Below are 26,423 nucleotides of genomic sequence, written 5' to 3'. Positions count from 1 at the left end.
GGTTCAACAAGTTCATAACATTGATGAATACGCATGTTTTTCTCGCTCACAGAATTGACCTATGGCTACTGTAAGTTCTGCCCCTCCACTTACTCAGACAAATATGTTTTGATTTTTGGCAACATCAGATTCAGATGTGACTCAGAAGTCACCAAAAGGACAAAAGTAGTATTTTGCGGGATATATTAATGAATGTCAATGAAAAGCTTCAATTACAACCAAAATGTACAGTTCCCACTTCAAACATGATAAACCGCCTCTCATTGTCGGTCATTTCAATCAACACCACTGCCCAGTTGGTGGCAAGTGCTCATATTCATTAGCTATTGTCTAGTCTTGATGTACAGTATGGCTTTATTGGCTTTATACGGCAAAATCTCGCCACAGCAGAGTTTCCTGCTGAAAGCTGAAACAACACCAGAGCTGTATAAACCTGTAATTTAAAAACTTTGGGATTCAAAAAAAGTTTTCTCTCAACTTCAGCTTCTCAACCTAACGTTAGTCAGAGCTAACACCAGAGTCACACACACCCACAAGCCGCTGTCATCAATAATAAACATCTCAAATGTCGGTGAGTGTAGATATCTACGCGTATAAATGCTGTTTTTTTACCCGCACTGGAAAGTTACTGAGTACAGTTGCAGCTGGCGCATCCCCGCTCACACTGCAGCGGTGACATGATTCATCCCATTAACCATTTTCTACCACTTAAATGAGTTTAGATACATTATTTTGAGGCCAAGAAACGACATGGTGTTGCTTTAATAGATTTACCCAAGTGGCGAAATAAAACACTGGGGAAATTGGACTATCTTAGGAGGCTGGTTGAACCAATTTAAATTGAATTAAAACTGATTTTGTTGCTTATCTCTGTTAATATCCACACCATTAGATACACTAGATTTAGCTTTACTCTTTCGGCTTTAAGCTTTGTGATATCTGTAGATTGTTAGTCTCCACCACAAACATAATGAAATTCCTCATGTGATGCGAATACGTTTGAAAAATGACTGCACTTTTTGTCCCCCCTTCCCAGAATCAATATTCGCCTCGCTCATGATCCTTTCATTGGATCTGTTTCCTTTTGTTAAGTAGATCTGGAAACTCTAAAAGGAAGTAGGCCTGGTGAAAAATGTTGATAACAACCACAAACAAAATTCTTGTCAACGTCCATTGTATTGAGGTGGCAGCACAAATATCAGAGACCTCAGATAAAAACAAAACTAGAGCTGGGCAGCTGAACACCGGTGGAGAGAAATGAGAAAATGTGGTTTTTTTTAATGCTCCTACTAAACCAGCTGTTTAAATGCACACTTTAATAATAGTGATTGTACTTGATTTCCTCATATTCAGTCAAGAATACTAAAATACTTTTGTGATATAACATGTCTGATGTCATGGCATCGTCACTGTTATCTTCTCAGAAACTGGAAAACTCCAACCAGAGCCACAGAAGACATGACACAACAGTTCATAAAAAGTACTAATCCTCACTCCCACTCATGTGCAAAATGATGTGCGTCCAAGTTAAAATAATCCCACTGTAAGAGAGGCGGATATAGTTACACAAGAGTGAGTGAGAATTTATGCTTTTTTTGTATTCCCTGTGAACCAGCTTTTTGAAGGTGTTTATTCACAGGAACATACAACTGAAAGTAACGTTATACCAATACCATGAAAGTGATACGATTTTAGCAAGATAGCTAACAGAATTGACATCTCTTTGGTAGATAAAAAACACAATCTCTTTAAAGAAATACACACCTAACCTAACCTTACATTGAAAGGTGAAATGATTTCCCTAAAACTGGTTTGAATATCTATACAAATCCATGTTGTAATCCAAACTTTTTGGAATATAAACCAACCAACCAAAGAAAACAAAACACATTGGTACTGCAACTCTCTGCTCAGCTGCAGCTGTTATTTCAGGAGGGGTATCACAGATAAAGGGGAAGGATGTCAAATATTTGCACAAAAAACATTACACACAATGTCTCTCCTTTATTATCGTCTCTTTACTATTCACATAAACATTATGTATGTCATGCTTTGCCAGTTATAATACAGACAGACATCTTTGCAGTATTTCTGTACATGACTTTAGAGCTTCATGTTTAGCATCTTATACATTTGTAAACGTTGTGACCGATCAAAATATGTAATATGACAAAAAAAGTAAAAAGAAACAACCATTCATGTATGCTTACTGAATTTATTAACCTAACGTTATAGAGACAAAAAGTGTAACAAATGCTCACTGAGTCTCAAATGAAAATCAAAACGATCAATGCTTGTTTTATTGTCTTTTATATTACAACATTTAGGGAAGTTTAAGCATATAGCCTTTTTTTTCTTTTCCTTTTTTTGCAAATTGACCTAGATGTACAGAACATATTACATAACTGCAGCCGGTTAGGTTAGCTTAGCTTAAAGACTGAAAACAAGGAGAAACGGCTGAGCTGGTTCCATCTCATCTACCAGCACCTCTGCAGATCAGTACATTTTAGTTTTCTTTGTTCTTACAAAGCCAGACAAGTTGATGAATGAGTCAAGGGGCCACGGTCAGCTCAGATTTGTCTGTTTCTCATATCCAGTGCTGCAGTTGATGCAGATTTTCCTTCCACATCTAGAGCGCAGTGCACAATGAAATAAAATGCATTGAGCTACATTTGCTTGAACACGTGGCTAGCCCAGATGTGGCATCGTGACTGAAGCTCTGTCTCTAACAGACATGAGAGTGGTATCAAATAAACAACAGTGAACACATCACAATACTTCCCAATCAATTTCTTAACTACAGAAAACATAAAAATAGAAAAACCTAGACAAAACATCTGCCAAAAGAAAAAAAAAAATCAAATACAAGTTGCAAAGCTTTGTTGGACCTGTGTCTTGCGGCTAGTCTGCAGACCCCTTACCTGAACACTCTATATCTAAAGCAGTGGGGCTGTAACATGAGTAGGATATATAGGGGTCTGAAGCGCTTCGGTGTAAAATTCCACTGCTCTGTGTGCAGGCTTCGGGCCCCGCAGGTGTAGGTGTAGTGTGTCAGATTCCAGGCCTCTGTTAATGCAGGTGTAGTGTGTTAAATTCCACTAGGTAATGCAGAGAGCCACCATTTTCATCTAAAAGTGGATCCTGTGATTGCACTCACCACCACTTTAATCTGCTTTACGTTGCTCTGACCTAATCTCTGAGTCATCATAAAGGGGCCTCTGAGCCTCTCTGCAGAAAATTAATTTTGTTTGAAGTGGAAATAGCCTGATAAGAAACTCTTTGTAGACCTAAAAAAAAAAAAAAAAAAACATTGACAGGAAGATAAATACAGAGCTTTATCTTCCTGGGCAGAGAGAGAGAGAAAGAGGGAGGGAAGAAGTGGAGCTGTTTCCATGGTATCAAGTATTGTTTTCCAAAATGGTGGCTAATATGAGACACTCCCTACAGGGGAGTGCTACTTCCCTGTAGGTGGGTAAACATCATTGAGATGTTTGAGGTATCCAGAGGGGGTGCACTTGGTGTGTGTAGGAGTTGCCATCAAACAAAACCAATCCAATGGTTACGAGCTGCTCTTCCATGTTTTCAAACAGGATTACATGTTTAGACGAGCCGTTCGGTTTAAAAAAAAAAAAAAAGTGATTTGCATATCTCTGTTGTCGTGTGTTCAGTATGGAAAGAGTTGAGCTCACAAACTGATACAGAACAGGTGAGGCTTTTTTAACATGGCTCAGAGCAAAATATAGAGATGACATGGCACCATACAAAGTTTTAGGAAAAAAATTCAAATGCAGCTCCGCTCCAGGCAGCTCAAAGTGAAGCCAAGTGGTGTCCACATGAATCGGGAATGTTGTTGCTGGCATAGAAATTTCACATGATGCAATAAAAGTGAGGTGGGCGAGCACACTACTTTCAGACATGAAGAAGGAAGTGAAAGATAGTTTAGGAAAAAAAAAAGTTGGATTCACAAACAATGTCCTGTTTGTGATGGAGCCAGATGTTAGCTGTAACAATCCAGTTGCACTGCTGTGTTTTCAACCTCCAGTCTTTTTCACAGCTGACAGGGGAAGCAACCATCAGCTGTTTGTAGTTAAAAAAAAAACACTTAACAGTTTTCCCAGCAGTTGCATTGGTGCAAATAAAGCCAAATGGAAAATTCTCACAATGTTGTATGCACATGCAGTCTTAAGGATTTTAACCAGTAAACATGAGAGTTCTTTACAGGCACTTCAAATCAGAGTTTAACAAATCCTCCTGATTAAGACTATGAGAGATATAAGAGATCAACATGACTGCATTTTCCAAAAAGAAAACGATTTACTTTAAAGATAGCATCTCCAGAAATCCCTAAGGTCTGCTTATCCATAGTCTCCAATTTAGCCCAACAAGGCTACTGGTTATCATTTCCCAAGTGATTCCTAGGTTTTGGGTGAGCATCTCTTCTGAAAAACTTCTTTTTCGGGATCTCGCTGAGGGAGAATGGAAGGGAGACACCTGAGGGGTTCTCCTTCCGAGCGACAATGCGCTCTTTGATGGCATCTTTGATAACCTGCAAAGGACAGATCAGGGATTAAATGCTTATATTTTACATTGACACATCACAGCTTCACTCTAAGTGTGGCTAAAACTTGATTGGAGCAACTTTGACACCATCAGAGATCAGAAGGCACAAAGTAGTTTGAGGTTTCGTTTGGTGCAATGCTGTATAAATGTGCAAACTTTGGTGTTGCTGGGCAGATTTTTTCATATGATAGTGCTGCTGTGAAACTGTTTACTTAGGAAAATATGTTTTGATTTATGCACAATACATTTGTATGAATGAGGTGAACTTAAATCCACTACATAACTTCTGAATCCTTACTCAGCAGGGAAGTGACTCAGGTTCAGTAAGTGAAAGTCAGTCTGACCTTGCACACTGACACACCTCCTGTAAACTCGTTAAGGCTTGTACTAGCCGGTGATGGGCCTCTGGGATTTGAAATTTTTTATGTTGCTCAATGAATTGTTATTTGATGATGAACTGAATCAAAAACTTCCCTGCTGACAAAACTTAAGGAGGGTCGTTAAACAATGGTTGATAGAGGAAATGGATGATGGATGATTGTAATATGTGTAGGTAAGGTTGTGAATCACTTTTTAGCTTGTTGGCAATGTTGATTCTGACCAACTGTGATATACCCTTTGCTAGTGACTGATCGTACTGTAGTGCACTCATAGCGACCTGACTAACCTCTAGATTGTTGAGTGTGTTGAACTCCATGAGGTCATGGAGTCGGATGAAGGCCTCGTTGGAGTACTGGAAGTTGAAAGTGGAGAAAGGTGACTCGGGGTCATCGAAAATGTCAAAATCTGCCAACTCCCTCTCCTTCTCGGTCTCCCTGGGAACACCTGTAAGAAAAATTTGAATTTAAGTAAATTAATAATAATGTAAGAAAACACTTATCTTGGTGTCAAAACTAGGACAAAAATATACAGCATTTGACAACGAACGAATGGTGCAGAAATGCAGAAATATATTTTTCCACCTATCCATATTCACATAAAAAAAGTTTGACTAAATAATCTCAGTGTTTTCTCAGCATTATTTCATAAACCCATTAACTATTTATGAGGTAAAGAATGAGCTTTCTTGCTCATCTGCTTTTGGAGGGAAACTTCGATGCAGATCCTTCTGAAATAGTTTTTGTTGCATAATTACAGGTGTAAACATGTGAGGCCACACAGAGGAAGAAGTTATGGCTTGGAGCAGTGAGCTCATTCAATAAAGACCCGTATAACTTCCCTTTTTCACAAATGGAAAGTCCATTTAAGGTATGAGTCCTTAAGATCTCTTTGGGTTTGAGTGCAAAACGCTTATGTAACATCCATAAACAGATCGCGGAAGTATGTGGGCTGATGACCTACTAAATGTAAAGTCGGTGTGCCGTTGAATGTCTCGTGATGTATGGCATGTTTACGCATTGGGCTCTCCCACTGAAGTGAGAGATTCCCTACTGGCACCTGGCTCCTTAGGGAACCATAATTCACCCGAGCCGCTCATAAAACTCTGAACACGTTGGGGCTCACATGTGTGCGTACATACTCACACTCTTACAGAGCAGTGTAAAATGAAGGCTTATCTGCAGACACACCATTTCCAGCAGAAAACCACAGTGACCCTGATCCGAGGCTTTTTTTCCCCGGGGGGCCCGCAGATGAGGGGCCCAACTTTTAGCAAAACATAAAACAACTGTCTGGTGTACACTGGATATGGTTCAACTACACAGCACAACTTCGAGGAAGAGATGCCTCATGTGCCATGACGGTAAACGAGGATTATTATAATAATACGGGGTCCGCCCTGGCATATTTTCCCCGTCACACTGTGGAAAACTCCACATATGCACATACTTACCAGGTGCTTTGAACTGCCTGAAGTTGATGTTGACCAGGACAAAGTGGATGACAGTCGGGCAGTTCTTTTCTCCTTTCTTGGGTTTGAAGACGTAGCATTCCTTCAGGCCCTCGCGGTCGAAGACTTTGGGATCGATCTTGGGGAATGGCAGCTTGTTCATTCGAGCCCACTTTTCTGCTAACAGAAGCTCCTGTGGCATGACTTTAACAATTAGGAAATGTTGTTCTCAATCTCACCAATCAATCTATAAAAGCAATCCATGCAAAGTCTGACCTTGAACGGGGGGCTCGAGTCACTTGGTCGTGCAGAAAAGTCAAAGGAGATGATGAGGTCAACACCACGCTGCGGCCGCAGGATGAGAGGGTAGGGGAGGTTGTAGGTCAGGCCGCTGTCCACCACGTGGATCTTCTTGCTCTTCACATCCAGAGGCTCGTATATGCGATCAAATTCATCTGGGTCTGAGAAAAATCACATGTAATTGATGCAACATGAATGGACAGATTCCACTGTCTGCAAATTTTATTCAACGCAACTGACCAGACTGATTTAACAGCAGAAATGATTCACCTACAGAAGTAGGAAGCAGGAGGTAGGGCTGGGTATTATTACAAGCCACAATGGCGTGTTCTGTAATTGTTTTCACTTTGTGAATTTGTGTACTGTATGTGTCGTCATGGCAAAATGTGGTCCTGGAGACACCTACTCTACCAGGAACTACCACAGCGGTGGTTATTATGAGTACAGTTTTTACAGCAAAAGCATCACAACTGTGTAAGATACATTAATGGAAATTTTACAGATGTGTAGCTGGGATCAAAATGAGACCTAAATATTTCCATCAAACATTAGCATAGATCACAAAAGTGCTAAGAGGCTCTAACCACTAACCCCAGCACAACAACTAAATGTCACTGTAAATTCTAGAAATGAACAGTAAGACTTAGAGACATACAAATTCCTTGCAACAGAATTAATCAATAAAATTACTGAAATTTGGTCAGTTTGGTTTCATCATTCATTCAAAAATTCATATTTGAAAGGTTTGATAACCAGCTCTAAGAATACTTTAAGTAAATGCACAAGTGTTTGAGCCAATGAAGGCACAAGGTGCTGTAGAGATTTTCTTATCTCTTTCTAAATAGTTAACTGTCATTCCTGTAGTGACTTGTAGGATTATCAAGAAAATGCTGAATCACTTCCCCATATAATGTTTCCCTTTTGAGCTGTACTGTATAAATAGTAACCTTCATCTCCTACCCTGGAAGTGCATTAGAAAATGATCTTTCAAGGGAGGGAGAATGATTATTTAAAAAAACAAAAAAGAAAAGAAAACTTCACTGTTAATACAGGAACCTGGCTTTTAAAACGTTGAACCTATCCTTTAAGTCTTAAGGCATACAATTGTTACAACCTTTTATACCTCTTACCTGTAACAGCATCCACCTCCTCCTCAGGTGGAGGAGTGTGATACGTGACCTCAGTGACCGGAGAGAATGGGATGCTGGTGTTGAGGTTCAAGCCCAGCATGAAGTTATGCACCTGGTGACACAGTGGTAAAGGGTTATGGAGAGAGGAACAGGCTGTTGTGAATTTGACTTTAGGAAGATGGGACCAAGAGTGCAGCTTGAGCACACGCAGTGTTTTGTATGAAGTGTTACATAACTTTAATGGCTTGCAATGAATAATCATATTCAGCTACCTTCCCAGCCCGGCCCTCTCTTGTGTTGAACAAGGCAGAGTCGCTGAAGAGCGATGTGAACATTCGCTGAACCCAGCTGGCCTGAGCAGTGCGATGAAACTCATCTTCTGCCTCCTGGTTCTCTGTCCCACCTGAACACCAAAACAATGGGAAACAAAAAATTGTCCAACAAAGACTTACTATGGTTCAGGATCTGGGTCATTGTAATATAAACTAGGAATTTCCAAACTTAATTACATTAAATACTTGTAAATAATTGTAATGCTGAACCAAAACTAGTCTTTCAGGTACTGTGGCCAGCTGTCAAGTTTGACTGGCTGCAGCCCAAATGTAGCTTTTGTTTTAATTTTCAATTGTTTACTTTACCAAGAACTGTTTAATCTATAAGTCAAATCAAATGCAGCAAACTTCAGAAATTTCTGAAATGAAAAGATGCATTGAGAGTTTTTTAAAAGGTCAAACTCGACTTGAACTGTGTTCAGACCATATGACGTATGCCTGTGCTCCTATCACAGTTAAAAATTAAAGTGGGCTTTAAAGTTCACCTCCTTCTCATCCTTCTGACTCCACCCTTTTCTCTCTTCCTCTTTCTATCTTAAGTTCGTAGATAAACTAATTAACCCAGAGCTCTACTAATAGAACCTTTACTTCCTGAAATTCAATGAGTAGGGATTTACATTTACAAAACAAGCTTTCTATGCAAATCAAATAGTTAGAAGTAGCATGAGCATGTTTTCATGACTTGACAGTAACCACAGCATCTGGTCTGATGTACCAAAACATGCAAATTGCAGCAACATGACCACAAGGTGTGTAAAAAAATGTAAAATGTGTCACGCAGTATTTTCACACCTCTTGCAGTCACACATCACAATTGCAGCATAACAAATTTACAGTACTGAACAAAGCTATCTTAGTTCCTCGTGCAGCTCACCTTTGCGTGGCTCGTCGTCATTGTCCAGACTGTCTTCTCCAACAATGTGTTGTGGTTTGATCTGCTCTGTAAGGCACAAAACAGCTTCACTCATCTCATTACAACTTCAAAAGAAGCTAGTTAGTCTAAATTTACACCACACATTCACTACTGTGCTCCACAAAATATTGTGTTCAGTCATGTGGCATTATCAAATTCACTTGTTTATTCCTATCAAAGCAAGTCCCGCGGGAACTGCAGTACACCCAACAAACTAATGCATTCTTTAAGCGGGTGTGAACCTCTTTAACACTTCTGTAGAATCAATGCATTGTCTGACTGTGTCTGAATGTTGAAAGGTCACCACATAGAAAAGCCTTCAACCATAAAACAACCAATGAGCTGTCAAAGTAATCACAGGAAGCTGATACCTTTCCATTGTTGTGGAAATTTCACTCAAACACACACACATTAATGCTTCAAATTGTGAGTCTGGTGGGATAATTTTAGACTGGCTATATTTAGAGATAGTGTAAATAGGTGTGTATTATTATTACACTTTGACACCACTAAGTACCCTTGCCCCAGAGCAGCTGCAGCTACAGACGTAGCTAACCACTGGTGTGAATAATAATGAATAATGGTTTGTGTAAAACGCTTTGGGTATCATGAAAGCACAATATAAATCCAAGCCATTATTATTTAAAGGGACAACGAAGAGCTTCTCCATCGGCAGAACAAAAAATTCTGCGACAATAAAAAAGTCTCATATTAATGTGGATGAATCTATAACGTTACCCACACTTGTTAATGGGCCCATTTTCGATAAATATATCGTTTTGTCTCTATCGTTATTAGTGGTGGCGGAAATGCTGGGCGAGCCGACCAGCGTTTCCTTACTTTCAGTTTCGCGGCAAGTCATGAGAATAACGCCGCCGAATCGCCGTTTATGGTCGGAACTACGACGGTATCTGATCGTCTTCGAACCTCTGACTTTAATTCTTGATGAATGAAAACATGAGTCTGTCTTGCGCCGGTCAAAGAAATTCACGGTGCGCGCGGAGGCTCATAAATGTAGTGTGAAAACGCTTTGCTTTTCCAAAACTGCTCGTTGTCCCTTTAAATGATCTTTGAGACAATTTTTTTATTTTCACTTAAATGTTTCCATAGTTCAGTCTTGCTACTGTACATCATTTTCATTGTAGTTTATTGTTTTTCAATTGGTGGCATGTCTCTTTTATTTTCATAACATTTTAGAGCATTTGTGGATTAAGGTTTTTTCCTAGTCCAAATATGTGGCTCTACAATCCATTTAGTGGCTTTTCCAGGGCTTTCAGCCACATCATATGATCCGTCTCAGCACGTCAAGAATCAAATATTCTCAAAGTTGAAGCCAGTATGGACGACAAGTCTTTACAATGCTCAAAAAAATTATGTAACATGATCAGAAGCTCCTTAACAACTATTCGAACGATCTTGTGATTTGATTTTGAATTAGTGGCTTAAACAAATGTGATTGTATTTAACCATCAAAGAGGCATTATTTTAGTCAGTAACAGAGAAAGGTTACCTAACTCCTCCTCCATTGTGCTGCCACCAACTGTGTCTTTGACTCCCAGCACTCTGTTGAACAGAATCGAGAAGGCACTCCCCCACACACCTGACACACCGAAAACAAACTGTCAGTAGGGTGATGGAAATTTTATCCATGCTGTGTGTGCAAACATCCTCCCTTACCCATCAGAAAATGAAGAGGGTTTTCCTCGTATTTCCTCACAACCGTCCCCATGAAGAACTTGCTTCCAAACATGTCTGGGGTCATGAAGGTGCCGTACTTTGCCATCCCAATTTCATATGGGCTGAACTCCACCCAGTCTAAAGATTGGAATTTCAGTGTTAATGGTAAAGAAATCAACAAACACATCCTACAACATATAATGTTCAGGTAGCACCTTGTCATAATCACACTGGGGCTAAGGTCAACATGATAATTACTTCCATGTTACCAAGATATTCACAATAACAATTGCTAACATGTTGATGCGAAGCAGACATTACCACACTCACAGCCTTTTTTGTGTCATAGATGTAATTATTTAAGTATAGTTTTGCAGTTTTAAGCATATCTGAACATGTCCATAGACAATGTAAAGGTAAATGTAAAGGCTTTAATGCAATGGTTGACCTTAACTTCTAGCCAGTGCATTTATTTTTTGTGGCTCATCCATTTAGTGTCATTTGATATGGTATTTAAAATGAAGAAGGGTATCATTATAATGAGAGCCAGAGAACCTTGAGGGCAGTTTTGTGTTAATTTGACAGAAATACAAATCTTGTCTGGGAATATGTGAAGTACAGACTGCAACACTAACAAAAGGTCTCGCATGTAATGGCCCTAACTAGAGATTATGTATGGAAAAACTATGACACAACCTCAGCTCAACAAGCCATTATGACAGGTTTGTAGCAGCTTTTACAGAAACAAGCTGTAATCCACAAACAGGTATGTGCACACAAATAGTGACCTGAATGCATACAAACATGCATACAATACTACAACAGGACAATAGGTAGTACAACAGGAGTCCTTAAACCGCTGCAACCTTTTAGACAATGGCTGTCTCTTTAATCTTCAGATTGTTTCACAGCTGGACTTTACTTAACCTGTCTTTTGATTACAGCGTTTTCCGTTGACTGGCGAGTTTCAGTAAGGGAGGGTCAAGAGAACAACAGAAGAAAAGGTTTATTTTGATCACTCTTTGAATGACTTTGCACTTCCTGTGCATTTTGTAAGTTTAGGTAGCAATAGCAATAATTCTTGACGAGGAATCAGTTTAGCAATCTCACCTTGATACATATGAAATTGCACAATATTAGTGCCTCACAGCATCAATCGTGTCTCCTACATCTAAAATATTGTCAATATGGATCTCTCACTACAGTATTGTTAACTTTGTGATCTTCTCGCAATCTTTTAATAAGAACAGAAGCAGCTGAAGTATTTGATGTTGTTAAATGACTATATGAGAATTCAAACTGCAATCGTGACTAAATCTTTCTGTGGTATTTGTAGATCAATATCAAATAGATTTGATCTTATGGAACATGAGACCGTCTCTTATTTATTCTCTACAGAACATCTCCAGAAAGTGTCTCTGAGATCTGTCCAAGAATCACTCCAGATTTTGTTCCTTTTCGTATTTTCTGTTTCATTGAAGGGTAATGTTTAGTTGCCACCAACAATGAGGAAGTATTGTACAACGTAGGACTAACCCAAAGTGTATCGTGGCCTTGTGCACACTTCTCAGTTCCTAGCTATAGTTCAGTTTCTGACACCTCACAGCCGTATTAAATGACAGCCCACCACGTCACAACACATCCTGTGTGTGATGGCAGAGCAGCATTATAAGGAAATATGTACCGCTGGGCTGATTTGAATGTGGTCAAACTGATCTGATCATCTCTAGTTACTACTTTAACATGCAAAAAAAGAGTGACACTGGATACAGTCAACGTTCAATTTGACAATATAATCCCATGCAGGTTCTTACAGAAATACTGCAATTTACCTGCAAACATGAGCTCGGAGACATCTGGCTTTACATGCAGACATGTGAAGAGAGGAAGGGGACTCTGTGCCTGGTTGATTTTGTCCTGGATTTCACTTAGCTTGGTGTCCATCCTCTGTGGGAGAGAGCACAGTCATTGAATCATTTACACATTTATTTCAGTGTGACCGTGTTGGTTATGTGAGATAAAAATCTGAAGCTGAAATTAGTTTAGTATGAGTTAGTATGAGACGTCAGTTCAAAAGAAAAGAGCGGATATGAAAGATTGAGGGAAGAAAATGATTGATATACTCATGAGCAACAAGGAAATGGAGAAATGAGGAATTTCTTCAAAGTGAAAACAAACAACAGCTGTACGGCGACTCTTACCGCGGGAATAAGCGTCTCTCCTATGAGCATACCAAAGATATCAGTGAAGGTAACAGGCTGCCCTGCGGCCTTTTTGCTCCACAGGGCCTGGATGTAGTTGGTGATATGTTGGGGAAGCAGCAGCCGCAGAGGATTACTGCTAACTCTTTTCATCAGCTCTTTGTTGATGTCCATTGGACCCTTGTCTGGAAAGTCAGGGTGGGAGTAAAGAGTGGACATGTACCTTCAGGGATTAAGAGGAGGAAAGTTAGTCAAGTAGGGTAAAATGTCAAGTCACACAAACTCAAAACCAACACCACTCATTTTGAGAGGGTTTCTCCACAAACATTAAGATGGAGACTGAAATAAACCTTGCTTGCTTGGTTGAAGACAGCTTCATATCAGCAGAGGAGACTGGAAAGTTTGCCAGAGCATGGAGGAGGAGACACCAAGGAAGAGTCAGGCAGAAAGAAAGTACAAAAGAAATGCAGCAGTGATATAAAAGACATAGATAAAAAAAAAGAGAGAGAGAGAAGGAGTCTTTAGAAATAAGAGTTCAGAGAAAGACAGGGTGTAAAACAGAGAGAAGAATGGGTGAACTAAGAACTGACCATGTGGATCCGGAGAGGCCGGCGACATATGTGGCACAATCCAGGACACCAGACTCAAACAGAGCCTTCATCACACCTGCGAAGCCGACCATGGCCCGGAAACCTCCCCCTGAGCCTGCAATAGCTATTACTGGCACCTGCAATGCAAACACACACAGAGTCATAATGTCAAGAAGAGGAAGACCGGGGTGTGTTTAATCACATAATTACATACTAGGCAGCTAAGAGCCCCACATTCATTGTCTTTCATTATTGCAGCTTGCGTCCCTCCTCTCCTGTGCGTCTATACAGTGAGGGTGCCATGCCAGTTGTGTCACACCTTTGCAATTTCTTTCAACCATTGTGCCATGAGATTTTCGACTATTTCATAACTCTCATTGTGCAACGTGGCTTCCTCCTTCGGTCAGTGTTTATCTATGGGACGGTTCTGACTATTCTGAGATATCTACTCCGTAAGGGAAAGTCGTCCTAGACATGGACGCAGGGATGTTGAAGCATAGAGGAGGGCGCTAGCTGGTTATCTCATTCCTCTGGGGCTTCCGGCATGAAGACATTAACAAGCCCTTATGGCAAGCGTCAAGGCAGCGTAGCCAAAACCACACCAGGGAGAAACTGAAACTTAGTCAAAGCAGAGGAGAAGTTGAAGTTTTGTGAGGCTCCTCTCTCACAGTCTAGATTATCAGTGTGAGAAATGTCTAAATGCTAATATAAACAGATAACAGTTTTGTGAAACCTGAAAAATGTTTTTTTTCATTTATTCGTTTTTGCATTTAGCAAGTGAGCACATCTTCAGCGAGGGTGATTACATGACCCCAAAACAGACCTCAAATCTTCACTCAATCTTTTTGTGCATTTATCTTAATCTTCAATAGTAAATATTTCAGATCATTCGATTTGCAAAGACCAATTTTAGCACAAGAGGCAGTGGGGTACGATGATAGTGCTAACAACTTGCTGTATAAAGTGGAAGTCAAGCAGCAGGCAGAAGAGTATGCAAAGCACTGACAGCTTAAAGGAGCAGAACATGGTTTCTTGACAGGATAGGGTGATGGTGTTTGTGGCTTGACAAGAGTTCATTATCATCTTCAATACAAGGTTTAAATGCATCTTCTGAGCAGTGCTAGGTGCTCAGGAAAGATTAGAGCCTTCAGTTAGTCACTATTACAGTAGTGGACAGGGGCAACAGGATGTGCTGACTTCAGAAGAAGAAAAGACAAGACAGACACAAGAGGAACTAATGTTGCTTATGTAGTGATAGCTGTGCCCCTGGGTTCACCGCCACAAAAACCAAGTGGGTTAACTGTTTCTTCACCTCCATTCATGATGCCAAGATACTGTAAGCGCTGGTGGTTGCTGGCAGAAGCTGTATGTGATATGCTGGGTGCTCTTATTGAGCAAACATGATGCAACCTAAACTGTCAATGTAGATTTTGTTGTGTTTAGACAAAGCCCACTAGCTTTTTACCCAATTTTCATTCCTAACACTAAATTTAACTATTTAACTATTACTTTAGAACAAAAAAACTAGGACAGAACTGGACAGCAGCCTTTCCGTCTTTGTGCCAAATGTAACCAGTTTGAATGAATTTAGGTTTCACCTCACAGATTCACACATACGATTAAACTACAGTTGCCATACATTGAATCAACATGTAATGGCTGTTCTCACCTCTTGTGGAGAGCTGGGTAGGAAACGAGGCTTCTCCATGTCGAGCAGCTTCTTGATGCCCAGCATCACTCTTTCTCTGCGGGTCTGTCTGAACTGTTTCTCTTTGTCACACAGAGCCAGGCTGAACCGCAGGTCCAGTTTAGTACTGCAGGTACAAAATGACAAAAATAAGATGAGCCAAAATCTGATAGTAGGGTTAGCAAACAAGTGGAGACAGCAATTGATGTTGAAAATGATCTTCCTCTGATCTCGTGAGAAACCAACATCCACAGACAAACAGTAATGACCTCCCATTTCACACTATTCACCTGCTAACCTTTCAGACATGTCTGACTCCCACTAACAACTATGTTGTGGTATACTGTAATGATGCATTTTAACCAGATACTATTCCACCCTACATATTATTGACTTTTGAGTCATTTCAAACTGCCATGAAAGACTTCCTTCTTATTTTGGAATTCCTGTGTATTCTTGTATTCCGGGTTCTTCTTGAATTCATGCACAGGTCGTAACCAGTACAATCCTTTCTCGTGAAGCCCCTCAGGTTAAACAGTAAGTGTGCGTAACAAATATCACTGTGTAATAAAAGACTGGAAAAAAATACGCACCAAATCTCGAGTGACATCTCCAAGTATATTTTCGTTGCCTGTCAAAACAAAAGGTGTGGTTACTGTTTTGCAAAATAGCAGCTGAGTGTGACTCGTAATTCTGTCAACAGAAGAATATACATGATCAAAAACAACCACATATCAGTTGAGTACACACACACATATGTATGAGTTTATTGTGATGAATACAAACAAATGTATTAAAACTCATACTTTGCCAATGGAGAAAGTCTCCATCTTTGTCTGGCCCACTCTCAGCTTGGTGATGTCGAAGGATGTTGTCCCAAGTGTCTCATCCATCACATAATTGGCATCCATTAATGTTAGCTGATTGGGATAAACAACATCACTTTATGGTTAAATAAATATAGAGAGGTACAAATGAGTTATTCTGATCCATGTTTAATTTTTTTTCTAACCAATTTAGTTAAAATATTCAACATTTATAAATGCAAAACTGGCAAAAAAAATATTTTTGTAGGGTTGACTCTAATCTAATAACTCATTATAGTGTCAATGACAATACAATTTATCTCCTCTTATATCATACAGTATCAGGCTAAAAATGGTAATGTGTACTGTGCTCATAAAGGGTTTCCGTTCCACCACATTGCTGCGTGTCATCCTATGAACTGTACTAGACAAGGAAAAGCAGGTTTAACCTCCAGGTTGTTCTGCTGGTTGGGGTCTAATATGAAGTGAAACGTCTCGCCCCATTTCGGGTTGATGTCGTTGTCTATGTGCTTGGTCCTCTTTCTGCTTTCTGGGGCTGTTGGGATGAACAGCTCCACATATGGATCTGGGGTGTCCACTGCACACACACACACACACACACACACACACACACACACATTCAACAGTATTGCTTAAGATCAGATCTCAAAGTATCCCTGTACTTAATATGCATATATTTATACTGTATGTTTGAATCTTCAAATCACATTGGTATTAGGAAAAGAATCACTCACGTAGATCACCCAGTGCTCCCTTAGTGACGTTCTCAGCTCGAACCACTGTCACTGTGAATTTGTGAGAAAACTGCTGTTCCACCTGCATTAACACAAATCACACAGCTAAGTAAATGCAGGACCTATACAGTATGAGATAAATTAACTTAACATATAATGTCAGCAGGTTCACAGCAGATTCATGTGTCAGTCTGTGGGGACGTCTGGAGTTACTGGCAGGTTGACAGTGGCTTTCTGGAGAGTTCACACTGTTCATTTTTAAAGCATATGGTAACACTTAATGATACAACCCAGGATTTTAAGTGTGATTTTGTCAATGAATTGGGTGAAATAAATCAATCACCAACCTCTTCCTACAGGTAAGATGGAAGAAAAGTGGAAGACTATGGGCAACACTCAGATTTTGTCAGACGCCCACCAGACTTTCTCTAAAGAAAACCCTACTTGGTAAGTACTGTGGGAAAATGGCAGCAACATTTGGTGTGATTATTGTTATTATTTTATGTACCAGGAAGCTGTTTCAGTACATTGCACTTCCAATATTAGTCCTAATTGATTTCCCCCAAACTTTAATGTTGTTTCCCACTCCCACACATGATCAAGTAGCACAAGTAGTAATGGTAGAATTTATTCTGTTGCAGAAAATACAGGTCAGTGTGTTCTAATATCTCCACCAAATGTTCCTTATGTAAGCCGAGATACAGCATCTTCAGAGGGCAATCACGTCTAAACAGTTTTCCCTTTGTCCTTCATTGATACTCATCACTGAACCAGTGAACCCACATGCTGGATTAAGAATGGAGGCTGTTTGGCATTTTTGCTGCTTTGTTTTTGTGTCAGCCTCATTAACAGCCTCTCTTGAGAAATCTCACCCTGTGTGAACGTTTGGCATGGTTTTAAGGTGTGAGCACTCATGAAGGACACAAGGAGCCTTAAAAGGCTGTTTGCTGGTGATGGTGTGTTGATTAGATGAGAGGGAGCGAATTCAGTTTCAACTAATCATACACCACGACTATCGAAACATAAAGCTATGAGACCGATAAGAAGTAGCTCTGAGCAGCCATGAAGGCAGATATCACGCACTTTATATCACATGTTCATCTCAACCACCCTCATTTGACCTTGTCCCCCGCTGCAAGTTTTTTTTGTTTTTTTTTTTAACAGAGGGTAAGCCCTGCTTTTGTGCTAGAATCTCAACTCTGTTGTCTACTACAAAAACAATACATAGAGGAAAAAAGAACTGCGCTAATACTCACGATGATATTGGAAGCCATGATGTGTTGTCAGGTGAGTAATTCTCAGGAAAGCCTTTGTTGCAATGTTAAATTTAACTCAGGCAAACATTTCAGTTATGAACTGAAGCATTCAGAGCCTGCAAGACAAAACAAAGAAGTTAAGTATTGATGTCATGATTGTAGCTTTGACAGATAGACTTGAAAAAAGAAAATGTGTATCACACTAAAATTTCCAGGGTTTGCATTCAGCAAGGTAAGTGCCTGCTTGTCAACACGTAAAAGCAAAGTTATCCACTACAGCAACAGGCTTACAGTATTACTAAAACCTCTTGAGAGGGGATATGTGTACAGTACACTGTCTCCAAAAACAAAAGCTATAGCGGCAATGGGAATATCACTTCACATCTTGAGGGGGGGAAGAGGAAGTGTGCTCAGCCTTATACCCATGATAAGAGCCCGTGTGTATTTGAATGTAAGTACACCACATGTACAGTATGCGGTCTGAGAAAGAGAGGAAGAGAAGAAAAAGGTCGCCCAGTAAGTAGTAAGAAAAGTATTGACACGTGACAAAAAAAAAAGGAGAAAAACCTAGTGATTATGAAGGCCATAGTGTTAACATAGTCTTACTCGTCAGTGACCCTTGAATGAATTTGAGACATTGTCGCTCTGGAAGGAGCCAACTCCCTACAGAGAGGAAATGTTTTATCATAACATTGTGCTGAATTGCATTGGCCGCTCCCTCGAAAGACCAAGTAGGCTTCACACTACGATGCCACCCACATCAAGACAGAGCCACTGCATGCCGTCAATGCAAGAGTCAAGGATTCAGGCCTGCACTGCTCTCTTAGTGTACTGTACAATATCCCTCTCTATGCATCGACTGAAGGGCTGCTCTTGCTCTTCAACTTTGTCCTTACGTGTCACACTAATGCATGAGCACCATGCGCACTGTCACCCACAGTCACCAAACTTGTCCCATTGATCTAAATACAGATGTCACTTTGGTCACAGTTTCTGTTGAAGCTGCTGCTGCATGTGCCCTGACAGTGAACCATCTCTCAAAGTCACTCAGATTTTTTTTTTCTCTCTTTCAGTTTTGGTAATAACTCATAACGAACTAGTCTGGCTCAGCGTTTCTATACCTCCCACAGAGCATTACTGGATGTTAATTGGTTAATTGTATTGTTAATTTGTCGCCTATCTGCATTATTAAGATGATATATGAAATACATGTAATAACTGGGTTTGCATTAACATTTCCAATCTAAGTGGTGAAAAGAAATTTGCAAATGATGTGTGTGTGAGAGTGAGAGAGAGAGAGAGAGACAGGGAGATAAAATGTGTGTGTGCCAGTGATAGCATATCAAGGTCAATGAGCCTTTTCTCAGCTGTTCACCAAAGCGTGTCATTACTGGGGGGACTGAGAGCACGTAGTGTCTGTGTGTTCACAGCATTGGTCACGTAGGTTGCAGTGGTCCAACATTTTTCGAACTGCCAGTTCACTCTGGCCTTGTTCTGTGTACAATGAGTGCATGCAGGCTGCTGAGACCTGTGTGTGTGTGTGTGTGTGTGTGTGTGTGTGTGTGTGTGTGTGTGTGTGTGTGTGTGTGTGTGTGTGTGTCTGTGTGTGTCTGTGTGTGTCTGTGTGTGTGTGCCAGCAAAACCCAGAGACTTTCACAGCACTAAATTTTCATATGAGCACACAAGATGTGAAAGAGGCACACAGCAACCAGCCATGATGCAAAACAGCAACAGTAATTAGAGGTTTTAGAGGAGGACAGTACAGTAGATCTACTGGTGTACCTCCACCTGAGACATGAAAGCTATAAGAAAATCTCACAAGATTATACACCTCTTCTATGAATCACAGTGCATTACCCAAAAGACATATTACAGTGAAAAGTAATTGCAGCCCAACTCTTATCTTGATTAACCCACATGGTTCATTCAAGACTTGTTATTAAGCCACTATAAACAGGTTTTTCATGATTCTTTAAGCTAGGCAGAATTAGGTCACATCTGACTAGGCCTGATGGTACAGTATGAGTGCGAAACATGGTGTGACACATACTATTACTGCTTCTGATTGTGTAAGACAAGAGAGCAGGCGATGATAGGTATTAATCATATAAAAGTTGACATATGACACATTCACAAACGTTAAATGTTTAGGATTACAAACATTGGTCTTGTAATTGTCTTAATCTCTTCTGCTGTTCACACTGATCTGCTCTATGAACCCTTAGTTGTGTTTACAAGTGTTGTTTAGCGTGTTTTCAGTTTCCCTATCCTCATGCGGAAAGTGAACGGCTCAAGAAGCCGCTGGTTAAAAACCACCGCAGTTTTTGGCACCGACCTTCCGCCCCAACTCTCGGTCCTATTTGCAGAAACACACACCCACACACACACACACACCCACACACCCACGCACACACACACACACACACACAATACTCTTATCGTATAAGGACAAGACAGTGGAAACATACCTTACCAGTGGCACGGTATCAACTCACAAATCCTGACAAATGGATCATGCTGCTCGACAGTATCGCTCCACCAGAGCAGGAGTAGAGAGATGGAGGAGGTGCTTCCCGTCCGTACAAGTATGCACACCCGGCAGTCAGCAGGGATTAGACGTCCACTTCAAACAAACAAGAACCCCACAGAGATGGCAAAAATAACTCACGGCTTACAATTTGACGTGACGTGAATTGAGCGGACACCCAGGACACACTTTCCAAAAGTCCGGCCGTGAGTCAGGGGGTTTGACTCAGCAGGGGGAAGCTGTATCTGCAACTCCTCCACCTCTCCCTCTGCGCGCACCGGTGCACAAACACGTCCACAGGAGGGCGCTGACCAGATATACACACACACAGAGAGAGAGAGAGAGAGAGAGAGAGAGATACACACACACACCATGCTGCGAGGTTCCCAGTAACTGGTATTAGTCAAATTTTCCAGTCTACTGGTAATTTCCGGCTCTTATTTTCAGGTAGGAATTGATTAGAAGATAATTTGAATTTAATGACCTCTCAAAGTATGTCTTGCTCCATGCAGCACTGCAGCCATCAAATGTTGAGAAGAAGCTCTGTTGTTGTTTTTTTTATTATTAATTGTGTGATTTCTCTGTGTCTTCTAATTGTTGCAATTGTCCTATGCTGCTGTCTTGGCCAGGCTTCCCTTGAAAAAGAGGTGATTATATCTCAACGGGACCGACCTGGTTAAATAAAAGCTAATAATAAGATAATATATATAAAAGAATGTATTCTCATTAATACCTTCAATCGACACAGAAAATGACTGACACATTTAATACATGTTATGGTTTTGACTAATCCCATCAGAGCCTCTTAGAAACAAATCAGAAGTGTAATTTCTTAGCAATAATTTAAATCTTATGCAAGTCTAATTCTAATTTAGATGTGACTGCTTCATGAAAAGATCTTCAAAGCTGCCGAATTTACTATAGACGTGCTCTTGTGTATGGGATTCAAGTATCATTTTATTTAATACACATCTTTGTTTATAGCTATTTTTTAAAATAGACGTAAAAGATAATGCAATTCTATAAAATCACATGCTCAAGAGTTTTCTATTTGCATGGGACAAAAAAAGCAGCTTCACATACTTAAAACGGGGAAATCACAGACACTTAATGGAAGATTTCTATAAAAATGGGGAAGGGGGAACCAGGAAAGCGTCCAGGAAGTCGGTAAAAAAAAAAAAAAAAAAGCGTACCAAAACCGCATACGAATCATCAAATATTCAACCAAACAGGTTGCGAAATTAGAGATATTCCTCCGTCAGGTATTTCTCTTGAATCGTGATGATGATGGTCAGTTGAGTGCAGAGATTTATGTTACAGCCCCTGTGCGCCATGACGTCACACGTCTTGTATAAAGGTGTTGCAGAGCAGCAGGTCGTCACAATTCAACTCGCAGCTCCACGGCGCACAACTGCGGAGGAGAGGAGAGAGAGAGAGAGAGCGCGAAGGAAAGATAGAGACGAAACCTCGACAAAGTCCTTGGAGTATGAACAGACTCACATTTTCGGTTTTCCTGTTGGCACTGGGCTGTCTTGTTTGCGAAGGAGGTGAGTAGAAAAACCAGAGACTGATTTCATGTAAAAGTTAGACTTGATTTAGTGCGGAGTTATAATCCTTGTATTATTTCAGAATGCAATGCAGTTATTATACAGCAAAAGGGACAGGCTAAATTTGTGTAAGACTATTATAGCCTGAAACACTGAAAGATACCATGAAACTAATTTCATACTTGAATTATATGGAAGTCTAATGAATATTATGAAAACTTTTCTAACACATTTTTACCAGCATCTGATGTGAATTCTTATCTAACCACCCAACATTATCTGCCACAGGTAACCCATGTTGCTCAGATCCATGCCAGAACAGGGGTGTTTGCACAGCGATGGGAGCAGACAATTATGAGTGTGACTGCACACGCACAGGGTTTTATGGACAAAACTGCACAAAACGTAAGTTTGGATTACAGCAACATATGATATCATACATTTACATTTAAAATTGTTATTTGCTCAGTTAATTTACAGTACTAAATTCCCCTTTTGGTATTTTACAGCTGAGTTCCTCACCTGGCTAAAACTGTCCCTGAAGCCCTCGCCCAACACCGTCCACTACCTGCTCACACACTTCAAGGGCTTCTGGAACATCGTCAACAACATCTCATTTCTGCGTGATGCCATCATGAGATATGTGCTGACATGTAAGTCTAGCTGAAGGCACAACGCGATGGTTCAGAAAATGCTTCATAACATGTTGAATAATTTGTAAAGCAAGCTCTAGAGAATCCGTTGCAGCATTTATGATATTAATTACTCTTATTAATTACTTCTTTTCTTTTCCTTCCCTCTGCAGCCCGATCCCATATGATTGATAGTCCTCCAACTTACAATGCAGATTACACTTACAAAAGTTGGGAAGCTTATTCGAACCTTTCCTTCTATACCCGCACCCTTCCCCCTGTGCCAGAGGAATGCCCAACCCCCATGGGAGTAGCAGGTGAGTGCACTCTCTCTGCGTATGGAGAACCAGTTTTCTCAGATTTTTCAATAATGAGCAAGAGCGTCCATTACATCACAGGAATATGCGCATACTAAAATTATTTCCTCTGGTTGAGTGAGAGTGGAAATATGCTGACAGAACACAGCGAGACCTGCCCCAGCAAGCCAAGACTTACAACATGAAACCACTTTTTGCTCATTTTGCTTTGAAAATATGAAGTACACCTAAATTGCTGCAGCTTTCCTCAGTTAGATGAGTGTGTTTTATCCACGTTAGACTGGCTTTATTCTGTTGTATATCCTTGTATGTTTATTCTAATGCTCTTAATTGTTTCTCCAGGTAAAAAGGAGCTTCCCGATGCAAAAATCTTGGCTGAGAAGCTGCTGATGAGGAGACAGTTTATCCCGGACCCACAGGGTACCAGTCTGATGTTTGCATTCTTCGCACAGCATTTCACCCACCAGTTCTTCAAATCTGATATGAAGAAAGGACCTGCTTTTACTCTGGCGAAAGGCCATGGGGTAAGCCGAGCAGATTTCAGAAAAACATCAGATTTCAGCCTGGTAAAAGGTGAACGAGTTATTGAATGAGCTGTTTTTGTTTTCAGGTTGACCTCAGCCACATTTATGGAGACAACCTGGAGCGGCAGCACAAGCTCAGGCTCTTCAAGGATGGCAAGCTCAGACATCAGGTGAGGGAAGAAACAGATGGAGCTCGGGCAGCCACATGCCTCAGACCACAGCTCAGTTGTCTTACAGCTTTTCCTCTCTTGTGTAACTCTGCAGATTGTGGATGGAGAAGTGTACCCCCCGACAGTAAAGGAAGTGGGTGTCGACATGCACTACCCTCCTCATGTCCCTGAAGCTCACCGCTTCGCTGTGGGCCACGAGGCGTTCGGCCTGGTCCCTGGTCTGATGATGTACGCCACCATTTGGCTGCGGGAACACAACCGGGTGTGCGACGTGTTGAAGGAGGTGCACCCTGACTGGGATGACGAAAGACTCTTCCAGACCACACGGCTCATCCTGATCGGTAGGTTCCAGAAAGGTCTTTGTGACAAATTTAAAGCTGTGACGGTCAAATCTAAACAATAACAAGATGATGTTCATCTGGAAGTTTCAAATGAGGAAGTTGTACTTTTTTATTTTGGTATGAATTAACAGAACCCTGCCTCAGACAGGGAAGACTTTCAGTAACTTTACAGAAAGGCGTGAGAATTTATTTTCAGCATTGGAAAGAGGAAATGGTCCAGTGTCAAACTCTGTGACCGAAACATCCAAATGTTCAAAGGGAAATAACAATGAAAAAATACACCGCACTGAATGATATAAAATATGTTCTTTGTCCTGTAGGTGAGACTATCAAGATTGTGATCGAGGACTACGTGCAGCACCTGAGTGGCTATAACTTCAAGCTCAAGTTTGACCCCGAGTTGCTCTTCAACCAGCGTTTCCAGTACCAGAACCGCATTGCTTCAGAGTTCAACACCCTGTACCACTGGCACCCGCTGATGCCCGACTCTTTCCACATTGAGGAGAAAGATTACAGCTACAAAGAGTTTGTCTTCAACAATTCTGTCGTGACCGAGCATGGCATCAGCAACCTGGTCGAATCATTTTCCAACCAGATTGCAGGACGGGTAAGAACTTTTAACACTTCCCTGACAGCAATTCATTTGAGCTTGTAAAATTGTTGTTGCTCTAAAGTGGTATAACTAACTCTTCATTCATTCTTTAGGTTGCTGGTGGCCGTAATGTCCCTGGACCTATCATGTATGTGGCCATTGAGTCCATAGAAAACAGCAGAAAAATGCGTTACCAGTCCCTGAATGCCTATAGGAAGCGATTCAACATGAAGGCCTACACTTCTTTCGAGGACATGACAGGTGAGACAAAGTCAAGATCATCCACAAAACTTTATTTCACAAATACATAAGTGAAAGTGAAGCAATGCCTCAGGCCAAATCAGTGCTGTATTAATAGCATTGTCATGAACTTGACCGCGGGAATTAAAGGTAAGCACGAAAAGGAACGATTAAGGAAATACTTTGGATGCAGTTTAAGTCTCCACCAGCTTTGGAGGTTAGGAATTTATTTCCGTGACTCTAAGAACCAGATGTTCATTTCATCTTGAGATAATGTAAGCAAATTGTCATCACAGAGAGTTAGACATAAACAGACAGGGGAGGCCTCCCGCTACACAGCAGAGGATTTAAAACCAGCGAGATGAGAGCATTGGAGGGATGAGAAAAAAATCAGCCAGAAGAGAGAGTATTTCTTCTCACATGCGCTTTGCAGCTACTAACTACTCCACCAGTGATAGAGTCGAGACTGAGTTGTTAAGTAAACAATTTCTCCATTTGTGTTTTTCAGGAGAGAAAGAAATGGCTGCAGTGCTGGAGGAGATGTACGGACATATAGACGCTGTGGAGCTCTACCCAGGCCTGTTGGTGGAGAAACCCAGGTCTAATGCCATTTTTGGGGAGACCATGGTGGAGATGGGGGCCCCTTACTCCCTCAAGGGCTTAATGGGAAACGCCATCTGCTCCCCGGAGTACTGGAAGCCAAGCACGTTTGGAGGCACCGTGGGCTTCGACATCATCAACACCGCCTCCTTACAGAGGCTCGTCTGCAATAACGTGAAGGGTCCATGTCCCGTGGCGTCCTTTCACGTGCCCAATATCAAAGAGACGGGATCCATGATCATCAACTCGAGCTCGTCCCACTCAGGTGGCAGTGACATCAACCCTACAGTCATTTTGAAAGAAAGGACTACTGAGCTCTAATTTGTTTTCTATTTCATGCATACACACATAGAAATTTGTATTTATTTATTTATTTATATTTATATTTATTTAAAATTCTATTTATAGTAAATGAGAAAGTGAAAAAGTTGTTTTTTAATGAAATATTACAGAGTTGTGTATGTTTGGTTTTCAAAAACGAAAGTCTGTGTTTTTTTATTTAATGTAAGATTTGTTGTATAATAAGACTCGTATTGTAAGAGTTATGTTATGACCTCAGTCACCGCAACTTTGATACTTGAAGATAAGTTCAAATGTCAAAGTTGCAGTGACTTTGATACTTGAAGATTAGTTTACAGTCTCAGCTACATAGTGGATGGAGTATGTTACATTATTTTCCTTGGGTTCACTGCTGCTCTCCCATTTTTGGTTGTCCCTTTAAACCACACTGAGCTGTTTAGCAAACAGCGAATCATGAGTACACTATAGTAGTGATATTCTACTGTTGACGACATGACTGATCTTGTCTCTCTCAATCTGATGTAACGTACAATAGTGCATTCCTATTTCAGTATTGTTTTACAGGTATTTTTTATACTATATCCTGTTTAATGGTGTG

The 26,423-nt window shown here is 40.7% G+C and overlaps 2 protein-coding genes across 3 annotated transcripts; one reads left to right on the top strand and one right to left on the bottom strand.

Moving 5' to 3' along the window:
* Positions 1 to 1,980: 1,980 nt before the first annotated feature.
* Positions 1,981 to 20,875, bottom strand: pla2g4ab (phospholipase A2, group IVAb (cytosolic, calcium-dependent)). Of its 2 annotated transcripts, none has more exons than XM_085774865.1 (19): positions 20,509 to 20,875; positions 18,036 to 18,151; positions 16,780 to 16,861; positions 16,474 to 16,622; positions 16,025 to 16,138; positions 15,812 to 15,849; positions 15,201 to 15,345; positions 13,532 to 13,668; positions 12,942 to 13,164; positions 12,573 to 12,687; positions 10,741 to 10,878; positions 10,574 to 10,663; positions 9,025 to 9,090; positions 8,091 to 8,221; positions 7,819 to 7,930; positions 6,665 to 6,849; positions 6,392 to 6,581; positions 5,228 to 5,385; positions 1,981 to 4,546 (listed from the first exon to the last, which is right to left on the bottom strand). In XM_085774865.1, the coding sequence occupies exons 2-19, from the start codon at positions 18,051 to 18,053 to the stop codon at positions 4,388 to 4,390; spliced, it is 2,250 nt and encodes a 749-aa protein (XP_085630991.1). In that variant the 5' UTR covers positions 18,054 to 18,151; positions 20,509 to 20,875; the 3' UTR covers positions 1,981 to 4,387. The 2 variants fall into 2 exon arrangements, with proteins under 2 accessions (XP_085630991.1, XP_085630992.1); XM_085774866.1 differs by having other exon boundaries at positions 20,504 to 20,633.
* A 1,062-nt stretch (positions 20,876 to 21,937) lies between these two features.
* On the top strand, positions 21,938 to 25,960 carry ptgs2b (prostaglandin-endoperoxide synthase 2b). Its single transcript, XM_085774867.1, has 10 exons — positions 21,938 to 22,109; positions 22,398 to 22,514; positions 22,619 to 22,762; positions 22,915 to 23,058; positions 23,401 to 23,582; positions 23,669 to 23,752; positions 23,847 to 24,093; positions 24,414 to 24,700; positions 24,799 to 24,946; positions 25,434 to 25,960. Exons 1-10 carry the CDS (start codon positions 22,049 to 22,051, stop codon positions 25,844 to 25,846), a joined length of 1,827 nt encoding a protein of 608 aa, XP_085630993.1. The 5' UTR covers positions 21,938 to 22,048; the 3' UTR covers positions 25,847 to 25,960.
* Positions 25,961 to 26,423: the final 463 nt, after the last annotated feature.

The sequence above is a fragment of the Trachurus japonicus genome, chromosome 4 (genome assembly GCF_045865225.1).
Source record: "Trachurus japonicus isolate A0001 chromosome 4, Traja_1.0".
NCBI lineage: Eukaryota > Metazoa > Chordata > Actinopteri > Carangiformes > Carangidae > Trachurus > Trachurus japonicus.
This window is presented reverse-complemented; position numbering and strand designations above follow the sequence as displayed.

Coding starts and splice junctions, on each gene's coding strand:
- pla2g4ab (XM_085774865.1), bottom strand. Junction 9,091..10,573: donor CACAATGGAGGAGGAGTTAG/GTAACCTTTCTC, acceptor TGTGCCTTACAG/AGCAGATCAAACCACAACAC. Junction 8,222..9,024: donor TGACGACGAGCCACGCAAAG/GTGAGCTGCACG, acceptor TTTGGTGTTCAG/GTGGGACAGAGAACCAGGAG.
- ptgs2b (XM_085774867.1), top strand. CDS start 22,049: ATGAACAGACTCACATTTTCGGTTTTCCTGTTGGCACTGGGCTGTCTT. Junction 24,701..24,798: donor CCAACCAGATTGCAGGACGG/GTAAGAACTTTT, acceptor TTCATTCTTTAG/GTTGCTGGTGGCCGTAATGT. Junction 24,947..25,433: donor TTCTTTCGAGGACATGACAG/GTGAGACAAAGT, acceptor TGTGTTTTTCAG/GAGAGAAAGAAATGGCTGCA.